This window comes from Carettochelys insculpta, chromosome 4 (genome assembly GCF_033958435.1).
Source record: "Carettochelys insculpta isolate YL-2023 chromosome 4, ASM3395843v1, whole genome shotgun sequence".
Classification (NCBI taxonomy): Eukaryota; Metazoa; Chordata; order Testudines; family Carettochelyidae; genus Carettochelys; species Carettochelys insculpta.
Window position 1 is genome coordinate 23,870,361 of NC_134140.1, and position 14,836 is coordinate 23,885,196.

The following is a 14,836-nucleotide window of genomic DNA, read 5'->3' on the forward strand; positions in this document are numbered from 1 at the left end:
ATGGCCAGACCTGCAGAGAGGAAAGAAAAGTTGACTTCCAAAACTAGAATGAGAAGACAATGAAGAAAGACACTTATCACCATCAAGTTTCAAACCAAGTATGCAGCACATTGACAAAGAGGTGAGTGTTTGTGGTTCTGTTTTACAAGATACTTCATGATCTACTTCCTCTGGCAACATGTAAAACTGATGAACAACCAATTACTTGCAAATTTTGATCCCTACAGCCATGGCTGTGCTTTTGAAGAACTAACTTGTGAAGGTGATTTGCCTTTTTGGGATGTAAGTGTTACAAATAATGCTCAGGCTTTTCAAGTACAAATTGGATGGATCCATTCATGGCCCTTTCTATCACCTGGAAGGATGACTGGCTCTCTTAAGATATGAAACCACAAACATGCCATTCAATGGAGCAATGGAATTGGGTCTGAGGAGATGTAAGAGATGCATTTGGTAGACCTAACAAACGATCTTAAAATCAGCTCCACAAAATTCCTAATTTATGTTGTGTCAAAGGGTTTGTTATTGGTTATCACACATCTCAAGATCTAAGTGGTAGCAGATAAAAGGGGATTAATCTTTATCAGGAGGTGAGGAACCTGCTTATCGCTTCCAAGTGCAATTCATTGGCTTTGGTTATATTTTCAGATGAAGGAAACATAGCCAGTGTGGACAGTACACAGGAAACAATGTTGAATGGGGATACCTACTGGGCTAAGAGGAACAGCTAGTTACATCTGCTGGGATGCAAGCAGAAGGGGTCTGCACTGGACAAGTGGAAAGCACTGGAGAATGGCTAATACTGGGACATGCACTGTTTCTGGGGGTGGAATAGGACAGGGTGTGTGACCAGCGGGTCCTTGCTTGCCTGCACAGGTCAAACTGATCATCACATTGGGGTTCAGAAGGGAACTTTCCTGCAGGGCAGATTGGCCAGAGATTCTGGTTTTTTGCCTTCCTCGGGAGCCCTGAGCAAGGACCAGGCCTTTGGGCTACTTAAAAACAGACAATAAAATCCACAAAAGAGAACTCTTCCAGCATCTGCGGATGCATTAGGTGCGACCCCATGGACTTCCACATGTCCATTCCTAAACGTTTTTAAGGCCCTGCTTCGTGAAGCCCTGACCGGGATGATTTCATTGGGCTTGGTCCTGCTCTGAGCAGGGGCGTTGGACTCAAGGACATCCTGAGGCCTCTTCTAATCCCAACGTTTTATGAGTTTGTGACTGCACGTAAATACCTTACTGGGCTTTGGAAGTGGGGAGAGCCCTAGGCACAGAGAAGACAGCAGTGATCACCGACAGCCCTGGAAAGGCAAGGCACGAGTGGGAGCGTTAGCCCCCTTCCCTGGGGAGCTCTGCAGAGCCTGAGCCCCCCGCCTTCCCACCTCAGGAAAAGCCACTTCCCTCACCTCCCCAACTAACCCCGCCCCTTCCCGATGGCCACGCCCATTGCTCACCAGTGCCCCCGCCCCTAAGCGAAGACAAACGCGCGTCATCAGCAACCTTTCAACGTCTTCTCCCTCAAGCTTGCTCAGAGCTTGGAACTCACAAGCCCCGCCCCCTTTGGGAGGGCGACCAGGCTGATAGGAAATTGTTACTGTCACTCTTAGGGCAGGCCAGGTGTCCGGCTCGCTGATTGGTCCGTGCGGGGTCGTGACCCTGGGCGTTCGGCAGAGAGCATACAGCACGCACTCATCGCGGAGGAATCATGGCGGCGGCTCGGAGTGTCCGGCTGCTGCTGAGCCCGCGGCTGTACGCGCTGCTGAGCTGCCCGCTGCGGTAAGGGCGGAACGAGTCCTCCTCCCCCAGTCACGGAGCTGGCTGTGAACCCACAGCGCCTGGGGCCGCGTGAGGGCGCAGAGGGATGTGGGGATCACCACTCAGGCAGCTGAGTCTCGGCCCGCTCCCTGCTGAATGGCGGGCTGACCTGGCCGCCCTTTCCCGCGGCTGCCTATGCCTGTACTTTACCCACCGGGTCCCGGGGAGCCCCGCCTGCCCCAGGGTCTCTGCCCGCTGTCACCACCTGTGCTCATTCTGCTCACTTTGCCGTGTCCCTCCCCAGGCTGGACCGCCTTCCCGTGCCCGGTGGGCGGGGGGGGGGGGTGACTGGCTCTCCTGGCCCGACGGTAGCGAAGAATCCCACGCCGTGCGTGTACACCCACTAGCGGGAAAGCGGGCAAAAGCCCTGCAGCGACAGGGAGTGACTCACTGAGTCGAGGGGGAAGAAGGTCGTCCGTCTGTTTTAGGGATGGAGTGATGCAGCTCCATGTGGCATTTTTCCTTGTCAAAAAGAGAAGAATTTCCTTATTGTAGTTTCATCTGCTTCCCCCCCGCCCCCCAAGAATGGGGGACTGGGTTCAAGCATTACCCACCTGTTGGGAGGGAGGCAGGACTGTGAGGGACATCAGTAATTTACTGATGGGAAACATCACAATGGAAGTTGCACAAAACTCTACCTCTGTTGGTCACACTTTACGTTCCCAGCAGAGGGTGCAGGTTTGTATGTAATAAAATGCCTCATCTTCAACTCCGTGGTACTTTAAACACTTAAGTAGTAATCCTCACTATTGCCAGTCTTGTGTGACTCATGCAACAGCAGGGAGAATCCTCTAGAAGAGCAAAATAAATAGAAGCCAAACCCATTCTGTTGCAACACTGTCATGTCCTACCATGGTGATCAGGTAGACAAGGCAAATGAGTAGGAACTAGTACAGTAAACTTTCATATCTGACATTCTGTTATCCAGAACTCTCAAATAACCAGCATTTTAACCATAAGTAAATTTTAGTTATGTTTTCCATAAGTAGAGTATATTGAGAGTAAATACAGCTATAAGTTTACATGGCTGCCGAGTACGAAGAGATGACAGTAGTTATTGTTATTCAGCAATGGATCTCAAGGGTGAGTGTGTTTCGTTTCTCAAAAGAGATCACAGGTTGGAAGGAAGAGACTCTTAGACAACTTTCATTCACAAGTTAATCAGCTGGATCTGTATATATTATTGCATCTAAATAAAAATGGCAGTACCTAACTTTGTGTCAGCTTGGAGGTTATAAATTGTCAGTTTTGATGCATGGTAAGAGGGAGGTAAATACATGGAGCTTTGTGAAGAAGCTCCTAGAGTCATAGGGGAAGAGGCAAAGAAACAGTGAAGGAAAGAGGATTGTCCTCAAGTGCTGTCTTATTTTTGCACATGCCATCCCAACATGCATGCTCTCCTCACTTGAGAAAAATGGGTACAAAATCATCCTAAAGTTGAAATTGGTGGGGGATTAGCATCTTTTTTTTAACCAGCCGATAGTTATTCCAATCCCTTTGTGGTAGACAAAACTTATTGACAGAAGTGTTGCAGATCGTTGCATCATGAGACTTCAGCCCTACATGTAAATTAATGAGGACTGTAGGAAACTAAATTATTGGTATTTGTTTTGTAATGAAATACCAATGAAAAGGAAGTGGCACTCATTTTTGTTCCAGCCACTGAAATTTTCCCTAGTAAATATATTAAATCTTTATTTGAACCAATTAAAATGTGTTTTCTAGTACAGCCTGCTGGTGACTGTCTTGCTGCAGAGAAAAGCCTTCAGCTGCCTAGAGCACCTGAATCCAGCTAAAAAACCATATTTCAAGCCAATTTCCATCATATTTGAACACGAGAGAACAATAAATTAGTGTGACTAAAGGCTTGAGGCTTCAGCATACCTTTCAAGCTTGACTGAGTGAGTGATTTCCAATGCTCTTAAAGGTGTTCTCACGTAAGTTTTAATTTCAAAATGTGCTAGGCCTCATAATTGCAGATGAAAAAGCCAGTGAGCAGACACCTCACTTTAAATACGGGGGGAAAATTGTCTCCATTATGATGAGGCAGTGATTTCTAGCTTTCTGTGCATGCTTCCAAGATATTTTTCTGCCAGGATAGTTTGAATAAATAGGAGTGTTTATGTGGGGATATGAAGCAATTATTAAGCCAACTAGTAGGGTTTTACTATTTTTGGGCTGTCAAGACAGCAGAAATTATTGTGGATGCCATTCCACATGACACTGGATACTGAGTTATAGTTAGGAAGGAACTACAGACTCGGGCCTCAGTCTTGCAAATGTTACTCACTGTGGAACTACTCTCAGTTAAGCATGTGTAAGCAGGTGTGTAGCCTTCATTACTTCACAAATAATTTTTCTGGCTTTAGGATGGTGGTGCCTTTAGATATGATAAAGGCAAATCAAGTGTCCAGTATGTCCAAACCCCATATATTTTTCCTAGGATTAACAGTTGACTAATGCTGTGTGTTTGCTTTAGGACTTCTCCGCGATTGCTTTGCATAGCAACCCAGCAGAAAAGCACTGGACAAAACTTAGATGATGACCAGAATCAGAGCCAGAATGAAGCTAAGGCTGAACCAAGCTCTACTGAGAAGACATTAATTGAAGAAAAAGCCAGATTGGAAGAGCAACTAAAGGAAATTACAGTAAGGGTTTATTTGTCAGCTGGGGTGCACACATCTTAGGAAAAGTAGGAAGTTCCAACTGCACAAGCTGTACGCAGGCTGGATGAGATGTTGTAGTAGTTTTGCCTTTGCAAGAGTCATAGCCCCACAGCAGACCCAGGGAACATGGTACTGGGGCTGGAGTCCCCTGTGGAACACTGGGCCAGGCCTGTGAACCTGGTAGTCCTGCAGAAGAAGGGGCTGGGAGCCACAGCATCCCCCCAGGGCACAGGACTAGAGCTTGGGGGCTGGCTGCAGTTTTCTGTTTTGGGACCAGTCGGGTCTTGACCATGCTAGACCAGGGAGGTGTAACTTGCAATTCCTTCTCACCTCAAGTACCTTAAAACAACAAGAACAACAACAGAACCTCGTGGGCAAGAGCGTGAACACAGGAGTAATGATTTTCTCCCCTCCCCTGTTTTTCCATCTGTGAAATTAGGCTAATGCAGGCCTTCATCACGAAGGCATGAGGACTAGTTTTTGCACCCTCATTTGACATGCGAAGTACAAATAGTTTGGAATTTGGATGCAACTTTTAATAACAAAATAAACCATAGAGCCTTGCTTGTTAAACTATTCCTTTGTAATGAAATTAATAGAACGAGAGCCTTGGTATGAGTTTATTATGTAATAGATTGGCTGTAACGGGATCTTTACTGCAGTATGCCTTATCTTCTTCCTCAGGACAAATATAAGCGAGCCCTAGCAGATACAGAAAACTTGAGGCAAAGAAGCCAGAAATTGGTAGAAGAGGCAAAGTTATATGGTAGGTGGAGACTTTATTTTTGTGCATGTGTTGTATTATAAGGTGCTTTCTCTCTGGTGGTGGTGACTTTATAACAAGTAAGATGTTTTCATGTCACTCTCCTATTTGTAAATCCATTGATATCTGATCAGCCTGATTCTGGAGTCACAGGTCTTATCACAGAAGGGGCGCCGGGCCAAGTTTGCAGAGGCGCTGTGCAGTTTTTGCCGCTCTTTTCTTCTTCACCATTCCTCCTTGTCTGCACTGTGGCAGGACCTCTCAAATTGTGGCATCCCCTCATGGATTATTGTTCTCCACTGGGGACAGTCTTGGGCAGAGTTTTCCCAAGTGTTGATACCAATGCTGCGCTTTGTGTATCTTCAGCACGTCCTTATATTGCTTCCTCTAGCCCCCAAGGGGCTTCTCTGTCCTTCCTCCAACTCGGAAAACAATCTGTCTTGGGAGGTGCCGATCAGACATCCAAATGACATGACCAGGCCAATAAAGTTGTTGGTGAATGATAATGGCTTCAATGCTGGTCATGTTTGACTCTTTCAGGATGTTAGTATTTGGTGCGCCTACCCTGCCAAGAGATATGTAGGATCCTCTTGAGGTAGCATTGATGATATTGTTACAGTGCCTTCAAATTATGCTTGTATTGTTTTCCAGGTTTCACATGCATACAGTAGCATTGGAATAACCACTGCATGATATACAAGGAGCTTTGTCTTGGCATATATGTCCCTGTTTTCAAAGACTCTCTGTCTCAGGCAGGTAAAATGAGAGCTTGCACAGCTCAGATGATGCTGGATTTCTGCATCAATGTCGACTTTAGGAGAAAGATGACTTCCAAGGTATGGGAAGTGCTCCACATTTTCCAGCAAGTCTCCGTTGACGTCAGTAGCAATAGCTTTCATTGGCAAGGTTGGTGGAGCACCTCGGTCTTTTTGACGTTCAGTGTAAGGCCAAGATTCTTGTATGCTTTGGTGAAGGCACTTAAAGTGGTCTGAAGGGCTGTGAGAGAGAGAGAGAGTGGTAATCATGTTGCCATCCATGTACTGGAGCTACATGATCAAAGTCACGGATGTCTTGCTTTTAGCCTTCAGTCTCCTGAGTTTGAAAAGCTTCCTGTTTGTTCTATAGACATATTTCACACCATCTGAAAGCTTGCCATCAATGAGGTGAAGAGTCATAGAATCAGAGAATGCTAGGACTGGAAGGGACCTTGAGGGGTCATCGTGTCCAGCCCCCTGCCCTCATGGCAGGACCAAGTACTGTCTAGACCATTCCTGATAGACACTTATTTAACCTGTTCTTAAATATCTCCAGAGATGGAGATTCCACAACCTCACTAGGCAATTTATTCCAGTGTCTGACTACCCTGACAGTTAAGAACTTTTTCATAATGTCCAACCTAAATCTCCCTTGCTGCAGTTTAAGCCTGTTGCTTCTTGTTCTGGCCTCAGAGGCCAAGAACAACAAATGTTCTCCTTCCTCCTTATGACACCCTTTTAAATAACTGATAATTGCTATCATGTCCCCCTTTAATCTTCTTTTTTCCAAACTATACAAGCCCAATTCTTTCAGTCTTTCTTCATAAGTTGTGCCCTCTAGACCTTTGGTCATTCTTGTTGCCCTTTTCTGGACTCTTTCCAATTTCTCCACATCTTTCTCGAAATGCGGCGCCTAGAATTGGACACAATACTCCAGCTAAGGCCTAACCAGCACAGAGTAGAGTGGAAGAAAGACTTCTTTGTCTTGTTCACAGCATACCTGTTAATGCATCCCAGAATCATGTTTTTTTGCGACAGCATCACACTGACTCATATTTAACTTGTGGTCTACTATAACCCCTAGATCCCTTTCTTCCATACTCCTTCCTAGACAGTCACTTCCCGTTCTGTATGTGTGAAACTGATTGTTCCTTCCTAAGTGGAGCACTTTGCATTTGTTTTTATTAAACTTCATCCTGTTTACTTCAGACCATTTCTCCAATTTGTCCAGATCATTTTGAATGTTGACCATATCCTCCAAAGCAGTTGCAACCCCTCCTAGCTTGGTATCATCTGCAAACTTAATAAGTGTACTGTATATGCCAATATCTAAATCGTTGATGAGTCATGTCAGTGAAGGTGCAGAGCAGTGAGGTGACAATGGCACAGCCTTGACTCTCATTTTGACCTCAAAGGGGTCATTTTGGCATTCGTTGTTGTGAAGCAGCCTCTGAATGTCAATAACTTTTTGGGGGCAGTCGATCTTTGAGAGGATGGTCACAGGGTGCTAGGATTGATTGAGCTGAACGCTTTGGTTAGGTCAATGATATTCATGTGTAAGGCTTGGTTTAGTTCACGTTTTTCTTGCAGTTGCAGGGCAGTGAAGATCATGTCTGCTGTTCCTCAGAATGACTGGAAGCCACACTGGGATTTTGAGAGTAGCAGGAGTGTTTGCAAGGATTCATCATCATCAATAATCATGGGCTCAGCGCCTGTTGGTGTCTGATGTCTCTCTCGCTATTTTTTTTCCATCTTTCCCTGTCCACTGTGGAGAGGCTTAGTTTCTGTAGACTAGCTCTGCACCAATCTACTACATCATCTATCCATTCTCTGTGGGGTCTGCATCTCCTATTCGAACGGTCCATTATGTAGAATACCAGGGTCTTGATTTTTTGTTCACTCTGCAAATATGCCCAAATAGTTGTAGCTTCCATTTTATAACCTTCTGCAGCAGGTTCTCTTTCAGCTGTATCTTCCTACATAATTCCTCATTGGTGACCTTCTGCATCCATCCTATTCTCAGAATCTTTCTATAACAATTCCTTTTGAATGCCAATATTCTTCTTGTCAAATCTTTCGTTATCACCCATGTCTCACATCTATACAACATGCTGCTGAATACACGGGTTTTCAAGACACTCAGCTTCATTCTTAAGCTAATTGCTTTGCTTTTCCAGATCATATCCATCGCCTTCAAACTCACTCTTGTTTTCGCTATTCTGGTTGCTCTTTCCTTCTTACAGTCTAGATCATACGTTATGTTGCTCCCCAGATGTGTGAATTTCTCCACGTTTTCTAGTTCAATACCATTGACACTGATCTTCCTTCCTATTTCCTTATCTCCAAATACCACTGTTTTTTGTTTTATCTATGTTCATAATCAGTCCGTACCGCTTCCCTTCTTCACTTAACACCTGCACTGTTTTCACTAGCTTCTCCTCATCTTCCTCAATAACTATATATCATCCATGAATCTCAAGTTAATTCTTTTCCCCGTGCACAGATAGCCCTTCTACCTCTTCCTGTATCTTGTCCATCGCTCTTTCCAGATGTGCAATGAAGATACTTAGCGATATTGGATCTCCTTGTCTCGTACTTCTACTTGTTTCAAACCAACTTCCCAACTCCCTGCATGTTCTCACCGCTGCCTCTGCATTATCATTGATATCCTTCAACAACCATATCAGTCTGTTATCCACTCCATATGACTTCAACACCACCCAAGTCACTTTCTGATCTATACTGTCAAATGCATTTTGAAAATCTACAAAGCAAGTGTATACGTTCTTGTTCTTCTTCTTCCGTTGAGCTTTCTCCGCTATCAGTCTTAGGGCCAGTATCTGCTGTATGGTACTTCTATCTTTTCTGAATCCCGCTTGCTCGTTTGCTGTATGTTCCTCTATCTGCGATCTTAATCTCTCAGTCAGTATCATCATCAGCACCTTACCTAGATGACTCATTAGGGCAATCATTCTGTAGTTCTTGCATTCCTGTGTATTGTCACTAGCACAGATCTTGTCCATTCCTTAGGCGCCTTCCCTTCTTTCCATGCTATATTACGTAGTCAGTTTATTTCCTGAATCATGCTTTATCTGTCGTATTTGATCATCTCTCCCGTGATCTTATCATTTCCAGGGCTCTTGTTGTTCTTAAGTCGTTTCACTGCTTTTTTGACTTCCTACTTCAAAATATTTATCTTGCTCTCGATGCTCAGGGGAGATATCTCTTTCAGTTCTTCAGTCAGTCTCTCTGAGACACTTGGGTCCAACTGTGCTTTGTATAGATTTGTGCAGTGATGGACAAGATATTGCACCAATCTTCTCCCTGTTCATGAGCACTTCTTTGTTCTCATCTTTGATCGCCATCTGCTTTGTTTGCCATTTCCTATTAATATTCCTAATTGTTTTATATACCTCCCTGGTCTTACATTCACTGTAATTCTTCTCCGTATCTTCACATTGCAAGGATTCGAGCTAAGATTTTTCCCTGCTGTTGCAAGGAGGAAGATGCCATGCTAGTTTCCACATCTTGACTTGTCATTCTTCTTGAAGAGGCTGACAATCAGTGTCTCTCTCGACTCTAGTAATATTTGTGCACTGACATGATCCAGTATGACCATTTGTATGATGCCACATGTAAGTGCAGACATTATATAAGGAAAGAATTTACTGTAGTGCAATGAAGTGTTGCTTTTACTAGCAAAGTTTTAGCTGTTTAATGCCTACGGGTGGCACCAGAGCCTATGTTATGAATTTAATTGCCTATAAGCTTTCATTGTAAAAAGTGAAGGAGCCAAACCCAATTCACATAGGATCAGTTGGGTCTCAGTGCATCTGTGGTCTGAATTCTCTTCCTCTTCCCATATTACCTCTTGACCCCCATTCATTCTTTAAGCTTGAGGACAAGAGATTTGAACCCAGGAATATTCAACTACTTGCTTTCTTATTACTGTGTTGAAAGCCTTTGGAAATTTAGATACTTTCTGGTAATGCTGAATGATGAACCTCATGAATGCTTAAGGTTAATGTAAGTAAATAGCTAGACTTTCAGAGGGCTGAGCACATGCAGTTATCACCATCTTCTTTTGGCTCAAGCAGAGGGGAGGGTTGAACAAAAATCTACCTTCCAGGTAAATGACATAACAACTGAGTTCTCCTCTCTGTCTTCCTGACAGCAACAGTTTTGTGTTGTTAGGCTAGCTAAACACTTGCCCACCAGATGATGGGGCTCTGTGGACAAGATAGGAATTGGCCTACCTATCTTCACTTCATTTGAGGATCGTCATGGAGCTCAGGCGTGAGGTAGCGATGTGCATACTTAGGAGCAGAAACTTAGGCATTTAGGAGACACAGAATAAATGTTAACAGCAACGAAGAGTCCTGTGGCACCTTATAGACTAACATAAAAGAATAAATGTAGGTATTGATTTTAGGCATCTACCAAATTAGGAATCAGCCAAGCTGATATGTTTTGGATTGCAGTGGTTCCTAAAACTGGGTTTTAAGCTCCTTTGTGGATCTGAATCTATATGATGTGAATCTATACTTATTTCATATTCTTTCTTAATCTGCAGTTGAGAAAATACAGCCATATGAGCTGTTATAACATCAATTTAACTCCACAGTTCAAGCTTCAAACAAGACTGCCAATTAAAGATTAAAAGCAGCAAACTTCATGGAGTTCAACAGTATTCAGGACTCTTGTGCAATTTCTGTGAACATTTGAATACATTAATTTGAAATGCGCTCTTTACAGCATTTGTGCTATTATGGTGCTTAGCACTGTGGGGTTCTGATACCCCTTGATGCTACAGCAGTACAAAAAAGGCTCAGGAAGACTTTGTGTAAAAGCAAAATTTCAGATGCCTGACGGCCACAAGTTAATAGACAATTTTACTAACTATTACATTGAGGGAATTGATGGCTGGGATTCATTCAGAAATCTGTAGCAGTGCAAAGCATAACTTACTTGTAAACTGTGATCTAGAGAAATGTGGTATAGATGGAATTACTGTCAAGGGGAGACACAACCGGTTGAAAGACAGTACTCAGAATAGTTATCAGAGGTGGGCTATCAAAGGGGATGGCATATCTTGAGGTTCCTGCAGGAACTAGTCCTGGGTTTGGAAGCACTAAGTAGTTTTCATTAATGATTTGGGTAATTGAGTGAAGTGTGGCTGACACTAAATCAAGAAGGCTTCCAAGCATTTTAGAGGACCAGATTAGAAATCTAAATGAACTTGACAAATTGAAGAGTTGGTCTGAATTCAACAAAATGGAAATTAATTGAAGAGAAGTATGAAGTACTACACTTAGAAAGGGAAAGAAAAAACAAATGCAGTTACAGAATCGGGAGCAACTGAATAGATGGAAATTTTAATGGATCACAAATTGAATGAGTCAGTGGTGTGACACAGGTATGAAAGGCTAATATTCTGGAGCATACTAACAGGATTGTGGTATGTAAGACATGGGAGGTAACTGTCACACTGTACTTTGTGATAGTGAAGCTTCAGGTGGAGTATTGGGTCCAGCTTTGGGCATCACGCTTTTGGAAATATGTGGATAAATTAGAGAGCCCAAAGGAGATTTGATATTTAGAAAACCTGATTTGTAAGGAAAAGTTAAGAAACCTGGGTATGTTTAGTCTTAAAGAATGTTGAACCCTTCTAGCATGGTACCCTAGGAACCCAACTGGTGCCCACCCAGAGAATTTGCTGAACCACACAGGTCAGTATTGTCTAGCAGCATTACCAACACTTCTACAGTTTACTGGACTCCTAGAAGATATTTAGGGGAAAGTTAGAGCTAAACAACAGCACGGGACACTGAGAGGCTAGACTGGTGGCTATAAACAAAGTTTAGGGGACTGTGGGAAATTTGGCCATACCTATGATAAGTGGACATTGGGCTAACTAATATGATGCCGAACCATGGATGTTGCCAGACCAAAGTGTGTGGGACTAAAGAGGTTCAGCCCATAATTGTAACACGTTTTTGTAAAAAAAAAAAAAAAAAAAAAAAAAAAAAAGTAACTATATCTCCTTAATAAGAATTCACTGGATTTTACTTGTAATTTATGGCTGCCTATCTTGTAACAGGGATTCAGAGCTTCTGCAAGGACTTATTAGAAGTTGCTGACATTTTGGAAAAAGCAACAGAGTGTGTTCCAAAAGAGGAACTCAGAGATGAAAACCCTCATCTGAAGAACCTGTATGATGGTCTTGTCATGACAGAAGAACAGATTCAAAAAGTTTTCAGGAAGCATGGCCTGCTCAAACTGAATCCTGTTGGAGCCAAGTTTGATCCCTATGAACATGAAGCTTTGTTCCATGCTCCCATGGAAGGGAAGGAGCCTGGCTCTGTTGCATTGGTATCCAAGGTTGGCTATAAGCTGCATGGGCGTACCTTGAGACCTGCTTTGGTGGGGGTTGTGAAAGAAGCATAGTGGCTCAATTTGTAAGAATTAAAAATGCCATACAACTATTAGACGGCTCAATAATTTTCCTCTTCCAATATCTATTTTTTCCCCACATTCACACACTGTGAAAGCGTAAATTAACCAGTAAATTAGAAAAATGTAGACGTTGTATTTAAGGGACCATAAGTAATTTGCTGGACTGCTACAGTGAAGTTTTTGTATTTTGCACATAAAAAGCAGAGCTGACGAGACCCATTAAACCATTTGTTTTGGATAACATTTCATCTGTAATAATCCTGGCTACTGAAGATATGTTTGAAACAAAATATATCCGCAGGAAACCGCATGGTTAACTGTTGGATTAGTACCTGAAATGAAAAACCCTTTGTGTCCTTTTGTGTTACTTTTCTAATATCACAGTAGTGTGTCCATGAGGCTGTTCTTATAATTATCTGTCTGTAGGTGTCCACACCAGCTTTCAGCTGTTTGCTCACTTGTTTCGTTGTCATGCGTCTATTTCCTAGAATAGGGCTTTTGAACAGCAAAAGTTTCTCAACACATTTTGTGATTCCAGATCTGGTTTTAAGAGGTTGTAAATAAAATGTGACCTGGTGAGGGGTAGGGGAGGAGGATTGACTTCATTTCTTCTATATTCATATGCTTTAATTCTTTTAGCAAGGAAACCATTTAATATTTGTATGGCATTGGACAGGTTTTTTTCTATAGTTACTTCAGTCTCTGGATGTTTTGAAATCCAGTCAGTTTGCTATGCAGAATTTTATTTGCAACTATACTGAAGGTCAAAAAAAGCAACCACCAGAAAACTTAAATATATAAAAGTGGTTGGGCATCTATAACCCTTTTATAATTCACATGGCTGTATAACTATCTGGTGATCGCTGTCAAAATAACTGGATCAAACAACATAAATGAACCCTTCTTTATTTACGTTCTTTAGTAAGACTTACTTTCCTGCCTAGATACTTGTGCTGCTACCAGAAACCATGCTAAATGCAACAGGTGATTTACTTTTATTATGTATTGGTTTACATTTTAGCCTTGACTGCTAGCTGGGAAACCACAACATTTTATGAACAGAATAACAGTTATGCTGGACATTACATCAGTCCTGCTCCTTTGTTAGCCACTTGTACCTGAGGTTATAACCGAGCCTACTCGTCCACTTGGCCAAAAAGTGCACATGTTGTATATCCCTCCCTCAGCCTTATCACTTCTATATATCCCTCCCATTGGGCAGAGTGGGATTTTCATAGGTGCTCAGTGGCCTGACTGTTGCCAGGGCTGTCTAGGAAAAACTGTGACTTCAGTGGGAATAGTTAGGTCAGGGGCTGGCAACCTCTGGCTCTTGGAGGGGTGACTTGCAGCTCCAAGAGCTACTGGTGCTGACTCCACGTGTGCTTCCAGAGCCTGCTGCAACCAACCACCACTTAAACAAAAAACTGAATTTAGTTGCATGCTGTTGAATGAAGTAAATTTAATTCTGTTTAAGTGGTGACAGCTGGAGCCACTCAGCTGAGGCAGGGCAGGGAAAGCTGGCTGGGTAGGGAGCCACCCCATCTGGGTAGAAGTCTAAGCCATCATGAAAGCTGGCAGGAGGGGTGGTTGAGCCTACCCCTGTTGGAGCCATGCAGCTGCACTGAGATGGAGTCAGTGGCATCTGTGGCGGAATTATGTGCTGAGGTGAGTTAAGCCCAGGGGGGTGCTCAGAGAAGTTAAGCCTGGGGATGGGGGCAGGAGGATTTGGGGGCTGAGAAGTGTAAAGCCTGGAGATGAGGGGGTAACATCTTTCTAACTGGTACAAATCATTTTGTGCACTGTTCTTAAAATAGGGGTGAATAAAAGCACAGTTTGCATTATGGCTCTTGAAGGATTGATTTTTATAGCTGAATTTGAAAGAATGGCTCTTCTCACTATTTTGGCTGCAGATGGCTGTGTTGGGTCAAGACCGAGGTCTGTTTAAAAATTCCATCCTCAAATTTTGGATATTTTGTGGTATAGGAATGCATTCCCTTAAACCCAGGAGTCAGGTTTGAGGCATTCTTATCTGTTTACTGGAGCACTTCTATATGCATATTCTCTAAATCCAGTCTGTTTAGCCGTGGAAGGGAGTGATTTTTAAACTGACACACCCCAGTGAATTGTTTGACAATACCATGTCATGCATTTGTAAAAGCAAAAGTGCTAGTTCCTTACTGTTCAACTGTTCTCCACATGCATACTTGTCCGCTTTAACAATGTAGGGCAGCAGCATCTTAATTAGTTCCTACTCTAGCCAATTAAACTTAAAAAAGGGGGGGAGGGGGAAGAGTCTGTTGCTCTGTAATATTAGAGACTCCTTACCTTGGGGCAGGGGGAAGGCTAAATATCTCTCCCTCTCCCCATCTGTATGTA

General features: G+C 43.2%; 1 protein-coding gene across 1 annotated transcript; it reads left to right on the forward strand.

The window, feature by feature from the left end:
• The first annotated feature begins 1,668 nt into the window (after positions 1–1,668).
• GRPEL1 (GrpE like 1, mitochondrial) lies at positions 1,669–14,301 on the forward strand. The gene is made up of 4 exons (XM_074992448.1): positions 1,669–1,781; positions 4,300–4,468; positions 5,171–5,252; positions 12,105–14,301. The coding sequence occupies exons 1-4, from the start codon at positions 1,711–1,713 to the stop codon at positions 12,449–12,451; spliced, it is 669 nt and encodes a 222-aa protein (XP_074848549.1). The 5' UTR covers positions 1,669–1,710; the 3' UTR covers positions 12,452–14,301.
• The last annotated feature ends 535 nt before the right edge of the window (positions 14,302–14,836 follow it).